At 37.3% G+C, this 17,258-nt stretch overlaps 1 protein-coding gene across 1 annotated transcript in view; it reads left to right on the top strand.

The window, feature by feature from the left end:
* The window catches only part of CNTNAP2 (contactin associated protein 2), a 1,915,008-nt gene that overhangs the window by 1,259,612 nt on the left and 638,138 nt on the right, over window positions 1–17,258 (top strand). The window contains exon 13 of the mRNA XM_080666270.1: window positions 8,492–8,692. Within this exon, the coding sequence (XP_080522396.1) occupies window positions 8,492–8,692 (201 nt within the window). The remainder of the gene's footprint in view (window positions 1–8,491; window positions 8,693–17,258) is intronic.

A 17,258-nucleotide genomic window follows, 5' to 3' on the forward strand; every position in this document is an offset into this window, starting at 1 on the left:
AAAAATAAAAGTTTTCAAACAATTTTGTGGAAATTAATACTTTAAATAACTAGGAGTGGTAACTGCTTAAGAAATCACTTTGACTTATTCAGTAAAACATACATAACTCGTGTAATGTTATTATGTTTATAACTATTATGTTTATAATTCAAAATCATCACATAAGATTGATCTGAATTAAGGTACCTCTTACTTGTTTGTTTCAATATGAAATACTTCTAGTTGATATACAATATCCAGATTAAGAAATATAACATCAGCCCTGACCGGTTTGGCTCAGTGGATAGAGGTTCGGCCTGCAGACTGAAGGGTCCCAGGTTTGATTCCAGTCAAGGGCATGTACCTTGGTTGTGGGCATTTCCCCAGTAGGGAGTGTGCAGGAGGCAGCAGATTGATATCTCTCTCTCTCATCGATGTTTCTAACTCTCTATCCCTCTCCCTGCCTCTCTGTAAAAAATCAATAAAAATATTTTAAAAAATAAATATAATATCAAATATAAAATTAAACTCTATCCTCCTCAAACTATTCCAAAAATTCCAAGAGGAAAGAACACTTCCAACCTCTTTTTATGAGACCAGCATTATCCTAATTCCAAAATCAGATAAAGACTCTACAAAGAAAGAGAATTACAGGCCAATATCCCTGATGAACATTGACGCTAAAATCCTCAAAAAAAATATTAACACATTGGATCCAGCAATATATTTAAAAGACCATACAATTGACCAAGTGGTATTTATTCCAGGGATGCAGGGCTGATATAGTATTCCCAACTGAAAAATTGTGATACATCACATAAACAAATTGAAAGACAAAAATCACATGATCATATCAATAGATGCAGAAAAAGCATCTGACAAATCCAACAACCATTTTTGATTAAAACTCTCAGCAAAGTGGGAGTAGGGAGATTATAATAAAGACCCTATTGGAAAAACCTACAGCCAACATCACACTCAATGGGCAAAAAATAAAACCATTTCCCCTAAGAATAGGAACAAGACAGGGATGTCTGCTTTCACCACTCTTATTCAACACAGTACTGGAAGTCCTAGCAACAGTGATCAGACAAGAATGAAACATACAAGGCATCCAAATTGGGAAGGAGGAAGTAAAACTGTCATTATTCACAGATGACATGATATTGTACATAGAAAATCCTACCAGGTGTACAGGTTAATAATGAGGATTTTTTTCAATAGATGGAGCTACATATATGTTGATATATATGCAATTTGGTATGTATGCTATTTTGTTGTATTGACAGCAAGCTCCAAAACTTCATAGGTCAAATTTACTGAAGGTGTTAACATCATAGATATTTTTACGCTTAAAAATGTTGAATTTCATGCCAAAGAAAGAGTATTTGTGGGAAGTTTTAATTCATTACTTTATTTTGAATAAAAGTGCTGCTGAAAGTTATCATATACTCAGGAAGCTTATGGTGAACATGCTCCATCTCAAGATACTTGTGAATGCTGGTTTAAACGCTTTAAAAGTAATAATTCCAATGTGAAAGACAATGTCCAGGTTAACCAAAAAAGTTTGAAGACCAACAATTACAAGCATTATTGCATGAAGATGTGTGTCAAACTCAAAAACAACTTGCAGAAAGATTAAACGTTGCTCAGCAAACAATTTCTGATCATTTATAAGCAATGGGCAAGATTTTAAAGGAAGGAAAATGGGTGCCACATCAACTGAACAAAAGACAAATGGAAAACCGAAAAGTCACCAGTAAAATGTTGCTTCAATGGCACAAAAGAAAGTCTTTTTTTGCATTGAATTGTGACTAACAATGAAAAGTAGACTTATTTTGAGAATCCCAAATGCACAAAATCATGGGTTGATCCAGGTCAACCATCAACATCGACTACAAGGCCAATTCGCTTTGGAAAGAACACAATGCTCTGTGTTTGGTGGGATCGGGAAGGTGTGGTGTATTATGAGCTGCTAAAACCAGGTGAAACCATTAATACTGATCACTACCGACAACAAATAACAATTTGAACGACACTTTGATCATGAAACAACCAGAATGGGCCAGAAGACACGGCAAAGTAATTTTGCTTCATGATAACGCACCATCACACACTTCAAAACCAGTTAAAGACACGTTAAAAGATCTTGCCTGAGAAGTATTAACCCCCACACTGTATTCACCAAACCTTGCTCCTTCAGATTACCACTTAAACTGATCGATGGCACATGCACTTTCTGAGCAGCATTTCAAAACGTATGAAGAAGTGGAAAATTGGGTCTCTGAATGGTTTGCCTCAAAACAAGAAAAGTTCTATTGGGACAGTATCCACAAATTACCTGAAAGATGGGGGAAATGGGTAGCTAGCGATGGACATTACTTTGAATAAAGCACTTTTGATGTTTCTCTTGAAATTATCGTGTTTTCTTTGATTGCAAAATCCGCATTATTAAATGGTACACCTGGTACATACTCCATTAAAACACTCTAGATTTAATAAAGCCCGTGTAAATCACTAATCCTATTCCCCTCTTCTTGTTCCTGATCTTAGAGAGAAAGTTTTCAGCATCTCACTGTTGAGTATGATGTTACCTATGGGCTTGTCACATATAGTCATACATAAATAGTTTCAAAACTATGAATTAAACTTTTTTCTCCAAAGATTTTCAACACCCACACATAGGACCATAGTGCTAGATCTTTCAACCATGGACTATTATTATGACTCTGCAATAGTATACTTCATTATTACAGACCCTCTGGTTTCTAGTCCATCCAGATCCCATCTGCTAAATCCTTTATATCTCCAACATATTTAGTTTGAGCTCTAAGAAGAATGAAATTGCTCTTATCTCCTTCTCCTTCTTATGGCTCATCCCTTTTTAACCTTTGCAATTCATTGAAACTAGCATGTTTAGTTGGTCACTTCACAATTTCTAAAGCTGGGTTATGTGGACTTTCAATCTATGAGCTCATAGCACCCTGTGAATATCTGTTATAGCACTTGTTTGTAATTTGTAATTTCAAGCTTATAATTTCTAATTTCTCATCTCCAATGGACTCCAAGCTTGCTGAGGACAAAAACATAATTTTTTTTTTCATCTACATGTCCTGAGAAACTAACACAGAGCTGAAACAGATTAGGAACTCAAAGCATGGCTTCCTTTAAATGATGGGCTTCTTCACTTGCATATGTGCTCCCATAAGGCTGCAAATTTTTTAATTTTGAAAAAAGCCATTTTTGTTATGCTATAGTATTTAATTCGAGATCCTGCTCATATCTTCCTCATACTTGATGTTTATTTGTTGGTTGATTAAATCAGGATAACAGCTATTAAGACTTCTCTGTCCAAAGAAAGCCACAGGCAAAGTTATTGGAATACAAAGGAGAAATGTAAGGGTATACAAAACTGAGTCACTAGTTTTGTCCAGCAGGCCAAGGCGTATGTGCAATATGGAAAATCTTAAGTGAAGCATATATTATAGTTCAGCTCCTGTCCTAAGAGTGAGAGACCCACAATCATCCTTTAAGAGTAGCTAGAATCGCTAACAAGGCTGCTAAGGAATTTGTATGTTGGCTATTTCCATCAAACAAGTTTTATATACCATTTCAAATTTAGGTAGCTTATAATATAATATTCTCTTGTTAAAGATTATTTCATATTTATTATGATTAAAAGTGAAAAAAAGCTCTCAGATTAACAAATTGGTTAACACTACAGCAATATTGTTTGAAAATCAAAAACATATAAATACATATGTAGATGTATAGGACACAAACCATTTTCCCACTAAACTCAGCTCAGATTGGCTTTATATTAAAAATGGAGGCCTGGTGCATGAAATTCGTGCGAGAGTAGGTCTTCCTTCCCCTGGCTGCTGGCACCAGCTTCCCTCTGGCATCTGGGACCCGGGCTTCCCTTTGGCTGCCGCAGACACCTGGGACCCAGACTTCCCTTGCAGCCCCAGCTTCATCTGGTCTAATTAGCATATTATACTTTTATTATTATAGATATACTGTACAGACCTGCTCTGTAATGTGAACTTCAGATTGTATATGGGTAACACGAAAAAGATCCAAAGCACAGCACAGACATATAGAAACTGGTTATATCCTGAGAGGAGTTATTCTTTGCCTTTCCCCCCTGATCTTTTTCTGGCTTTACCAGTCCCTGGTCAGAACTCCAGCTATGCAAGGAATTGAGTTCTCATGAGTGAATTACTTGAGAATTCCAAATAAGGTAAGGACATGCAGTCACTGGGATAAGTAGCAGAGGGGTCTTTCTAATGTATTCATGTCAACATAACAAAACTGGGTAATCTTGAGACCACCCCCCCATTATTGCCAGGGAGAGGGATGCATTCACAATATGTTCCATATGTGTCCCAGTATTTGAAACATATTAAATCAGCTGTATTTAAAACAATTTACTATAGGACAATTTTTTTTTTTTAATTCTTGCCTGAGGATATGTTTTTATTGATTTTAGAGAGGGAGGGAGCAGGGAGAGAGAGAAACATCGAACAGTTTTTTCCCATACATGTCCCAATGGATGGAACCTGAAATCTAAGTATGTGCCCTAACCAGGAATTGAATCCACTACCTTTCAGTACAGGAGATGATGCTCCAACCAACTGAGCCACCTGGCCAGGGAACAATGTGACAATTTTTAAATATGTGATTGCATGAGATAGATACTAAGCTCTCAGCAATTACAGATGGCCTTTACAAAACACGCTAATCCAAAGAGAGTATTTGGAATACACTACTCTGTCAATTGCTTCTTTATAAAAATGAAATTAGTGTCAGACACAGAATTTAGCATACACAGTAGTTTCTGTTTGCATTACACACATATCTAATAATGCATATTATATAAGCACACTGTGAATATAGTATTAATTCTTTATTTTTCTACTATGATACTATACTAGAAAATTGCACTCATATATGGAATTTAATGAACAGAATTACCAAGCAAAATAGAGGCAGACTCATAGAGGCAGACTCATAGATAGAGAGCATGCAGACAGCTCTGGTCAGGGGGTTAGAGGGGAGGGATTAAGCAAAAGAGAGAGAAAGAGAGAGAACTCATAGATATGGACAATAGTGTGGTGATTTTGGAGGTGGGGGTGCAGGTGGAAGAGGGCATAGAAGGGATAAATGTTGATGGGAAAAATAAAATACTACCAAAAATAAAGAAAATCTATACACCATAACCACCTTCTTTCTTCTAGATATGGGATACTTGCAAAATACTTAACATCCATTTATGACTTAAGCTTTAATGGCTCCAAAGGAATCATTTCAATGTGTAATATGCAAGCATTAAAAAATAATTTGCAAGATGCATCAATAGTGATTGTTTTATGCCATCAATTAGAGCTTATGCATTACTTTTTATAATGCCATACATTTAAAAGTTTTAAATGTTTATAAAGATATATGTATATTTTTCCAAACTTTTCTAAGGTAGAATGTTATTGATTCAAAGAATAGTGTCAGATAATAAGGTAAAGCAGGCTACTTTAACTTGCTCCAGATTTCTAACACCAATAGATTTCCATCTTACTTGAGGTCACACCCAACCCATCCTCATTACATCTCCGACCTCCACACTTGCTATCCTTTCCTTCTTCCTCACTCACGGATCTCCTCATACACCTGAATGATACCAAGAATACTCCAGAGTTAGAATATTTGTATTTGCATCACTCTGTCTGGAATCATTTTCCCCAGTCACGTGACTTGCTTGATAATGACCTTATTTATCTAAATATGACATTTCCTCTGTGTTTAAAAATGCAATCCCCATACACATGGTCTATTTTTCCCTTCCCTGATTTAGTTTTTGTCCTCACCATGATCACTTACTAACTAACTAACTAACCATATATATATATATATACATATATATACACAATATATGTATATATATATATCTATATATATATATTTAGTTCCTACACACACATATATATACATATAAAACTGTAATTTTTTGCTTATTATGTTTTGCCCCCCTAAAACGTAAGAATGTAAGCTATAAAAATGTATGAATGCTTTTCACTCTGTGGTTTCCCCAGTGCCTACATCCATATCTGTTATAAAGTAGGGACTCAATAATAAATGAACAAGTGGGCTCTAAAACAAACATAGATAACCCTTGAACACAAAGGGTTTGAACTGGGCGGGTTCACTTATATGTGGAAGTTTTTTCAACAAATGCAAAACAGTATTTTCTCATATATATGATCTTCTTAATAACATTTTCTTTTCTATAGCTTACTTTATTGTAAGAATATAGCATAAGACCCATATAACATACAACATATGTGTTAATCAATTGTCTATATTATCAATAAGGCTTCTGGTCAATAGTAGGCTATTAATAGTTAAGTTTTGGGAGTGTCAAAAGTTATAAACAAATTTTTGACTGCACAGGGGTCAACACCCCTAACCCCCATTCTGTTCAAGGGTCAGCTGTGTAAAGAAGATGGTGCACAGGGGGTAGATACTAGAATGTGTGTAGGGAGGGGAATGGATGCTGAGTTTAGGGTCAAAAAAGTCACTAAGACCAAAATATTAGAGACTCATCAATATTAACAAATGGAATAATGTCTTTACAGTTATTGACAGAGAACATAAATGAATGACCATTTCTTTACTTGCTTAATTAATGTTTCCCTTTATGAACTTTATTTTGTGTACATCAAAAAAGGGATCATTATTCTTTGGAAAAAGGTACGATTAGAATGCTATTCCATCACAAGTTAAAGAAAGAGAGTTCTGAAGTATTGCTAAAGGGCAAGGTTACTGGTAAGGATTTAAAAAGGGTGGGACGTAGAATTTAAGATTCAAGGATTCTATGCCAAAGGCTGATTGTAACCTAATTTAATTAATGGATCTTTAATTAGGTGAAGGTAAATCTGCTGGCCTGGATATAAATGACAATCAGTTTGCTGTTAGAATCATGTCAGAAATGACAGAATTACTCAAATATATTATAGCTGCTTTGTTGTATCAGAGGAGCTAAAGGAAGGCAGTTCTGATCAGGCCAAAGGTAAAACTCGAAATATCATTATCCTGTAGAGAATACTTTAGTGTAGGAGGCACCGTAACAGAATTTGTTTCCATTGATTTAAGAGCAGCTGGAAAGTATTCCAATGCAGAGGCCTGTTGTTACAGATAAAGGGAAATTATTGCTTGGAGGAGTCTAAGAGGTGGCCTTCTAGAATCTGCCCAGATCATCACAGCAGAGCAGAACTGGAATTAAAGTGATTTTTAAAAGTTCCTTCATCAAGTATTTGTATTCTTTTTTTTTTTTTTGTAAACTCGTTCTTCTATGCAACTAATATTTTTAAAGGCCCCGTATATGCCTATTGCCATTATAAGCACCTTGCATACAGCATTGAGAACAATCCCTGCTTTCTTTCCTTCGAATGTGAGGAGACAGACATAAAAAATAATTAAAATGTGCACTAAGTTTGATGAGATCAATGCTATGGAGAAAAACAAAGCGGATGGGGAGATGGAAGGCAGCTGTGAGTGGGGCATGGGCCTGGGGCGTGGGGTGGGGGTGGGTGGGACTCAGCAAAGGAAAGGTTAGCCTTGGAGCAAAGACAGGGGAGAAGACAGAAGCCTCCAGGAGGGACCTGCCTGACATGTTGGAGGAGTGCCTGGAGGTCAGTGTGGCAGGAATCCAGTGAGCCAGGGGGAGATTAGGAGGGCAAGAGGGAGAAGCGGCAAGGAGGGCTGGGATTATCGAGGGCCTTCAGCTATTTAAAGACCTAGACTTTTACTCCAAACAAAACCAGGTGCGAGGTGAGGGCTTTGAGCAGAGTATCAGAATCATGGCTACATAGCAATGCTTCCAATTCAGACATACACTGGTTTTAATTTAGCCACATCATTTTTATATCTGCTTCTCCTCTTCACATACTGAAATGTTCAGAGTTCAGAACCCCAAGATAATTTCTCATGCGCATTATCTCACCTGTAGAGCATTTCAATACCCAAGAATGCAGTGTCTAATTTCACCCAAAAGGTCAGGTTGGAAAGAACAATTGTTGACAAGATGAGGAGGTAGATTTTGCACATACAGGATACAGAGACTTAAGAGAGTGGAGGTGATTTAGGAAGGAGCAGAATGCTGTTCTGCTGGAGGAGTGATGGGCTGGAGTCAGGAGGAGTGGGAACACAGTGGGCCTCACTTTCCATGTTGGTGACATCAGAGCATCAACCAGGTACTCAGGCTATTTGTTTTCACTTGCAGGATATATCTTGTGTTTGTTTTTCTTTTTTAAAAAATCCCTTTTCTACTTTGTCCATGTAAACAGAATTTAGGTATGAGAAAAGGGTAGTGGTCACTTTAAGAATTACTCTACTTAACTCTGTCTACATCAGCTCCTGAAAAATACCAGTGAAAGTGTAGCTCAATTATTTTCTGGCATTGGAGGGAGCATTTGCATACTAATGACCCATTGCGGTGGCATTTTTCTCCCCACAGAGGACAAAGTGTGGACCATCGTGTCTCATGATCTGCAAATGCAAACCACGGTGGTGGGCTACACCCCGGAGAAGTACTCGGTGACCCAGCTCGTGTACAGCGCCTCCATGGACCAGATCAGCGCCATCACCAGCAGCGCCGAGCACTGCGAGCAGTACGTCTCCTACTTCTGCAAGATGTCCAGGTTGTTGAACACCCCAGGTAGGCTGCCAGTAGAATGTTATTTTTAATTATGGTCTCAGCTGGTGCTTGGAATTGCCCAAACAATCCAACAGGTGTAGCTTGCTAGCATAGAGCCCAGAGTGGAGAATGCTGGCAGCTGTGAGAACGCAAAATAGAATGCTGGTCTGTGTTTCCAAAGGATATACTGGAAATATCTTTACCCCAAAAGCCATCTGTTCTGAGGTTCTTGGCAGTCAATTGAACATGTTGATAGGAAAGTCAATGCCCCCATCTATGATGTAAGAGTGGGAGTAAAGGATGCACTGGGATTCAGAGAAACAGTGGCTCGGGCCTTGCTCTCCCCAGGTGTGTGACTTTAGGGGTGTTTGTTGAATTCATTCCTCAGTGTCCAATGTCTTTTCAGTCAAATAGGGATCATGATGCTTATTTCAGGGTAATTGTGAGGATTTAATGAGGTTATGTACTGTTTATTATAGGGTTTGATGCATTTAAGGACTTAATAAAGTATAATGATTATTTTTTTAATATTAAGCAATTTTGGAAGTGGCATTATGTCAGAGACCAATGGACTGATCATGTTGTATCAGAGCTCGTGTTGTAAGGAGTAACTTACAGAGAAGAATTATAAGCAAAACAGTACACAATATTATGAAGACTTGAGTGTTCTTTATGTCCAAAGTCTAGTGCTAAAATTACAGACGAGTGTAACGTATGAACTCCAGGAAAGTAAAATCTGTAAAATAGGAAGACAATTGGTTTAGGGCAGTGGTCGGCAAACTCATTAGTCAACAGAGCCAAATATCAACAGTACAACGATTGAAATTTCTTTTGAGAGCCAATTTTTTTAAACTTAAACTTCTTCTAACGCCACTTCAAAATAGACTCACCCAGGCCGTGGTATTTTGTGGAAGAGCCACACTCAAGGGGCCAAAGAGCCGCATGTGGCTCGCAAGCCGTGGTTTGCCGACCACTGGTTTAGGGCAGTTAGAGCATCCGCTGTCTGCTGTTGGGAGAAAGAGAGGCTTGTGGCTTGGTTGTAGATGTGACGCCTCATTACAGAGGCAGAAAGGCTCAAGGCTGGTGAAAGAGCACAAGCAAAAGTCTAGAAGAAAGAACGTGAATGACCTTCAGGCCATTCTGGGAGTAGTACAGCAAAAGCAGAGTTGCTGTTGAAGAGCAGTAGGACACTGGTTGGAGAGAAGAACCGGAGGACACAGATGCCATGCCCTGGAGTTGGGATTTCTCCTGAAGGACGGGGCTTCTCCGAATTTAATGTGCCTTAGAATAACCTGCAGAGGCGAATAAAACGGACTGCTGGGCCCCCTTCCTGAGTCTCTGATTTCACAGGTCTGAGGTATGACTTGGGAATTTGCATTTGTAATGCATGCTATGGACTAGATTGTGCCCAACCCACCCCCAATTCATATGTTGAGGTCCTAACCCCCAATGAGTATTAGAGATAGAGCTTTTAGGGGATAATTAGACATGAGGTCATAAGTCTGTGTTCCTGATCTGATTGGATTGGTGGCCTTTTAAAAAGGGGAACAGTGAGCTCTTTCTCTCTCTCCGCCATGTGAGGACATATGAGAAGGCCTGGAAGAGAGCTCTCATTAGAAAGCAAACTGGCCAGCACCTTGGTCTTGGACTTCTAGCCCCCAGATCTGTGAGAAAATAAATATCTTGTTTAAGCCAGAGCCTTTGAGGTTTTGTTATGGCAGCCCAAGCAGACTGATAACAGTGAGTTCCCAAGTGATGCTGACATTACTGGGTGAGAGACTGCTTTTTGATCCTGTTTCCAGTGCTAAGAAAAGTCAACAAAGGACTGTAAAAATTGAGGGCGCTAGGCACAATGAATGAATCTCATCAGCTTGTCTGCGCTCAGTTTCATGAGTGAGGGCTCCTGATTGAAGTTTATTCCAAGATTTCCATCAGTTGGTCTCCAATTCTGGGTGAGGATGAGGATAAGGGGAAATTGCTGACCAGAAAAATAACTTGGTACCATCCGCTTTATTTTCTCCCCTTCTATTAAACTCCAAAGTCAACTTTGACTTTTTCAATTTTGTTTTGGTGGTTAAAAACACACACACACTCACAATGCAACTTCCAAATGAGTTTAACTTACAGTTCAGACACCAGGGGAATAAGGTTGGAGGTAAGAAAAGCAATTTGCCTTTAGAGCTTTGGTCTTGCAGTTCATTCCTCTCTTCCCTCGTTGAGACCCTCTGTCCTTGCCCCCAGCCACCAAGCAGCCTCGCTCACTATCACCCTCCTTTTCAAAACACAGTGTCCCGAACATCAGAAGAATAGGATAAATTTGATTTTAAACAATGCTTTACTTACATTTCTAATAATAAGCTAGATACAACTTCAACTTCAAGACACCTTTTCTGGGGAAGAACTACTAAACTGAAATTAAGAGTGAGTTGTTAACAATAAAGGTTTTTTTTTTTTTTTAAAGAGTGAATCATTCATCTGCATGATAAACACATTATTTTCTTTGTGTTTTCAGATATGTGTAGGATACTATTCTTAATGAATTGACCTTGACAATCAATTTATCATATGCTTCCTGCCTTTTGGATACCCTCTAAGTATCAAATTTTTACTCACATTGGTACTTAATATTTACTGATTGGAATGAAATGAAAAATATATAGTTTTAAATGTTGCCTCATCCAAACTTCAGACAGTTGTTTTTATTTTTATTATTACTATTTCTTAAATCCTCACTGGAGGATATTATTGATTTGAGAGAGAGAGAGAGAGAGAGAGAGAGAGAGAGAGAGAGAGAGAGAGAGAGAGAAGAGAGAGAAACATCATTGTGAGAGAGAAACATTGATCGGTTGTCTCCCTGAGGTGCCTTGATCTGGATCGAACCTGAAACCTTTTGGTGTATGGGATGATGCTCCAACCAACTGAGCCACCTGGCCTGGACCAGGCAGTTGTTTTTAAATAAGTGTGTGCATCAGAATTTTTGGGTAGCTTGTCAAAAGTGCTGATTGCCCGAACAGATTTGATAGAACTTGGTTGGGCCCGTGAATGTTTGCTTTCAACAAACATCCCTGGGTAATTCTCTGGAGGACATTGACAAACACCATCTTTCATTTCTGGCCTGAAGGTTTCTCAGGTAAGATTTTAAGGTGCCAGTCCTCCATGTGGGAGAAGATTAAAGGGAATATTAGGACATGTCTGACCCATTGAAATAAAATGCCATACATAATTATCTGCTCCTTCAGCTAAAATAAATTGGCATAGTAGTCCTTTTTAAATCTTTTTCATAGACCAGTTTCTAAATATTGTAAAGTGAATTTCAGCCTGCCCTTCTGAGTCATTTTTTCACATTCCCAATTTTTGTGTTTCAGGCCCACTAATCTGTAGAACAGCTGAGGCAAGGAAAAGGATTGGTTGATATAGCCGGCTTTCCTGTGTTGTTGTGTTCTATATATCCTATATAATAAAAGCCTAATATGCTAAGTGTCCTGTCGTTCAACCAATCAAAGCATAATATGCTAATGATATGCTAAGGCCACTTAACTGCTCACTATGATGTGCACTGATCACCAGGGGCAGATGCTTCAACTGGTAGGTTAGCTTGCTGCTGGGGTCTGGCCGATCAGGATTGAGTGAGACAGGCCGGACATGCCCTGGATCCCTCCCATGATCCCTCCCTGTCTGGCCAACTTCCTGTGTCCCTCCCCAGGCCTGATTGTGCACCATTGGGGTCCCTTGGCCTGGCCTGCACCCTCTCACAATCTGGGCTTAGGGTCCCCCCTCCCTGAGTGCACAGATTTCATGCACCGGGCCTCTAGTGTCCAAATAAGAAAGAACACAATTTAATAAAAATCTTTACTTTGCTCTTTTAGGGAGCTGATGTTGCTATAATTGTTTTGCCCCTATTCCTGGTAACATTCAATTTTAAAATTCCATTTACTCATTCTTAACTAAGACTGAATTATATTACAACTTCTGTAGTAGTACTTGTGACATCTGTTGGAATACAAAGTATATTCATTATAGTCATGGCAATTAAAATGAATATCAAATGAGTTTATAATAGCTATGCATTTAAAATGTTATTCTTTTTTTTTTTTAAGAGTCCTACTCAAAGACTGCAGTTGGGACTTTATAGTTTCTAATGATATTTATGATAAAGAGGTGATTTTGTATGCATATGGGCTCTTTTATTTTGATAGATGTTTGGTTGTGCCATACCATTAGCTAACAAATGTAGAATTACTCATTATTGATTTCTCACAACTTTTAAAAGGATAGTAATATATGACTTGCAATGTTATATCTTCTTTTTCACCACAAAATTTAAAAATGGAATCAATTTTAAAGTAATTCTTGGTCATATCTGTTCCTGCAATGTAGCTATTAATTCAGTTGTCCTTAACCAACTTTATAGAAACAATACAAAACTATTTTCTTCCACAGAAAAGCCTGTTTGGAATGAGAAATACTAATTTGGGAATGGAGAAATTAATTATACCCAGTGAAAACCATTAATGCTATCTAAAACCCACAAAATAGTTAGTATATTATATTTATATTCCAAGAATTACAAATGTAATAATATCTGAAGTAATGAAAGGCAAGAATCATTAAACAATGAAATCTACTTCTGAAATAAAAACCCAAGAATTTGAATTTGATAATTTAGACACCAAGGGAAAGTTTCATTAGACCCCATTTGAGTGAAATTTTAGTCAATAATCCTCATGCTTTTAGATGGCCAACACATTTCTCTGTATCTCAACAAGTCCCACACCTGCTTTTAAAATGCTATGTGTGTACCATAAATACACTGAGTCATGTATTCATTCTACAAATCATTACTGCTTAAGAATTTCCTACTGAAGTATTTGTTCCCTACATATATAAAGATTTATTTAATTGTGGAGGTATAAAGTTTATATTTTATATTTTCTGATGATATTTCCTATTGTTTTCATTGTTTTACAGTGTCTCATTTCTTTTAATTTCTCAATGTAGTCTAGTTCTCATAAGTCATAGTTTTATTGCTTCTTTTGTTGAAAGAAGCAATATAAATTATCCATCCTTTTGGGTGGTTTACTATTAGATTTTGTATTTATTGAAAAAGAGTTATGTTCACAATTTTTGCCTGTAAAGTAAGCTGTGTAAAATTCAATATACTTTCATGATACTAAACTGTGATTTAGTGGCATCCAAATGACAGGAAAGCATGACTCTGGCATTATAACTTATAACCTATTTTTAGAAAAAAATTCTAAACTTTGGCAAAATGAATTTTCCAAGTCTGTGTTATGCATTCTAAGAAACCCTGGTGTTTAACTTTTGAAACAACACAACTAAAAACATGGCCCAATTACAACTAAAGAGTAGCATTTTCAATAAATGAGATTTATTGTGACTAATCAGTATATTAACCAAAATATTAATCATTTAATTAATTATTGTGTTAAATAATTGTACTAAAATTGGAGGATATAATTAAATGGGACAAGCAAGGAAGATAGTAATAACTAAAAGGTAAAATTAGAAGATTAAATCTAATATTATTTCACACTAGAGATAGGAGTTGAAAGAATGAACTGGAATCATGAATGAGCTATTCAGTCAACCTGCATATATTTATTATTTCTTGTGTATCAGAAATTGTGATGTATAACCTGAGATGTGAAGGATTCATATGAGTTAACTAAGAAAAAAAAATCAGGGGGAATTGTAGATTAGAGATGTCAGAATGTGCAATGATTCTGGGATGAAGGTCAAGGAACACAGTACTTGGAGGAAATGGAGAGATCAGAAGGGCTGGAATAGAGAACGAGAGAGAGAGAGAGAGAAAGAAAAGGAGACAGAGGAGTTTAGAGCCTCTGCATGATGATACAGATTTCACTGGAAGGCCAGGGAAATGATTCTAAGTACGGAGGATTCTGTCTTTTATGCAGAGAATAGAATGGAGGAAAGGCAGAGCTAGTATGAAGAGACTGCCCTTCAGCGCAGTGTCTCAGGAGTATAGATGAGACTAGATGGCTGGAAGGTTCACTGGGAATTAAGAGGACAGATTCTTGTTTTTAAGTACAGATAGTAGAGACTGCAGGATTCATTATTGTTTATATGTGGCGTTACGTTAGGGAAGGGAAAATACAATCTTCACAAGTACCCAGGAATAAAGATAAAGTGGATGACTGTGCACAGTTGTAATACCTCCTTAAGATGACTCAGGGAGTTCATGGGAGGAGCAAGGAAAAGAACATAGAGGGAAAGAAAACACCAACGTGAAAAAGGAGAGGACACAGCTAACTAAGGGACTTAAAAATAATGATCAGAGCAGTAGAAAGAGCATCAAATTAGGAAAGCCTTACAGGGGGAAGCTAAGAGAAATGAGTGCTTAACAATAAACAAACAAGTAAAAATCAAACAAAACAAAAAACAAGAAAAACAAGATGTGGTCAGTGGTGAGAAATCACAGACGAGAAGCTCCCAGGCTTTGGCCTTGGGAGGCCCCTGGAGTGTCCTGTTGGTGGGGTCTGGTGGGCAGAGCCACTGAACAACTAATGGGAAGTGGAAACAGTAAGTGAAGGTTTTCAAAAAGTTTGATGCTAACAGGATGGCTAAATACAGAACTGCAAATAAGAAGGCAGAGGCAAAGCAAGCATTTGGGACTTTTAAAATATTTTTAAGGTTTATAAATGGAGGAGGCAGTGGAGAGGATGAGGTTAAAAATATAAGCAGAACCGGAAAAGAAAAGGCCCCAGGAGAGAAAAAGAGTATGGAATTTGGCGTGGTTAATAAAAATAAATAAATAAATAAAGTAAAATTTTAAAAATCCTCTATGAGAAGGGAGATAAAAGAAAGGGTACAGATTTTCATTAAATTCTATTGACCAATAACATTCTTGACATTTTATCTCATTTAACTATCAATGTTATACAAAGTAGATTTTATTATCTCCATTTTGCCAAATAGGGCTCAGAGAGGTGAATAAATTCCATGAAGGTCATTATACCTGTAAGTGGGAAATGTACGTCTATCTTATCTTGAACCTTTCTGAGGAACTGAGGATGCATGGAGGCCAATGCCCAGTCACCAGAGTGAGGCTACCACTAACCGAGGCAGGGTCTGTACCACCCCATCTCTTCAACCACAGGGAAGAACATTTTCCTTCCTCTCATTTGTTTTTCTGTCTATAATTAGAAGTTCTCTTTCTGTGACTTTTAGTCAAGTCTAGTATTTCTGATGAATACATTAATCTTAAGGTAAAATTGTTCAGGATAGCTTGACTTGACTAAACAGGTACTGCCTTTCCTGTTGCCATCCTGTGGAGCTTTTGGGTGAGACTCTGAGGAACATTGACTTTCTGTAACTTGATGACTGTTTTTATTTCTGCCATTTAATTTTGTGAGTGCCAATGTGTGTAGCTTAGTTTTTGTAATGGCTAAAGTAAGACTGAAAGGAAACTTTGAAGTGATCCTATATCACTTTAGTATTTGGAAATTGTCTTCTCAAGTACCTAAATCAGAAATATTTACATTATCTTAAAAATTACCACTTTTAATGACATCAACTATTTGATCAGATTTTGTAAATTATATTTAAAAATACCTCTCCCAAACAGGATACTTAAAAAAAGAATCTTAGTTTTACTATAAAAATCTGTTGGAGATATCTAGAGTATTAGTAAGAAGTTGTTATTCAGCAAACATTTTATTGAATACAAAATACTCTTTTAGATGTTGTGAGAGTACACAGAAGGCAAAAATTACTTTTTAAGTAGTATTTACCTTAAAAAATAATCTTTTTTAAGCAAAAAAAAAAACAAAAACACCACCTTTAAAAAAATTTATTTGAGAGAGAGAGAAAGAGAAAGAGAAGAAAGAAACATCGATTTGTTGTTCCATGCATTTATGCATTCATTGCTTGTTTCTTGTATGTGCCCTGACAGGGGATTGAATCCACAACGTTGGCATATTGGGATGATGCTCTAAACATCTGAGCTACCCAACCAGGGCTAGACTGAAATTTTTTAATAATGAGAAGTCATTTTGTATATGAACTTTATACAAACTGAAGGGATTTTGCTGGTACACCTTGGATAAAATGTGGAATACATTTAGAATTCATGGTGATTTCTAGAAAATTTGGTATGTGTATTTTGCATTGTGTCATCCCTTTTTCCCTATTTACAAAGGTTACATCTGGAGGGAATATCAGGAGTTTGGGGGAAGCTCAGGGAATGAAATTAGATAGGGGTTTAGTGTTCTGTTGGCCAACATTTCAGTCTGGATTCAATCAGAGACACAGAACCAGTAAAAGTTACATTGAGATTAATTGCATAGAATTGGTTCATGCAATTGTCAGTAAAGGCAAACTGGGACCCTCAGGAAGCAGCTGAGGCTACTTCTTGAGAATTCACAGAGAGAATTTCTTCAAGAATACTCAGCCTAACCCTTAAGGCTTTTCAGTGGATTGGATCAGGCCCACCCAGATTATCTGACACAGTCACTCTCACTTATAGTCAACTGAGAATGGACTTTTAGGACATCTGTAAAATAGCAACACCCAGATCAGTGTTTGGTTGAATAACTGGATGCTGTAT

Source organism: Plecotus auritus (assembly GCF_963455305.1).
Source record: "Plecotus auritus genome assembly, chromosome: 4".
Taxonomy (NCBI): Eukaryota; Metazoa; Chordata; class Mammalia; order Chiroptera; family Vespertilionidae; genus Plecotus; species Plecotus auritus.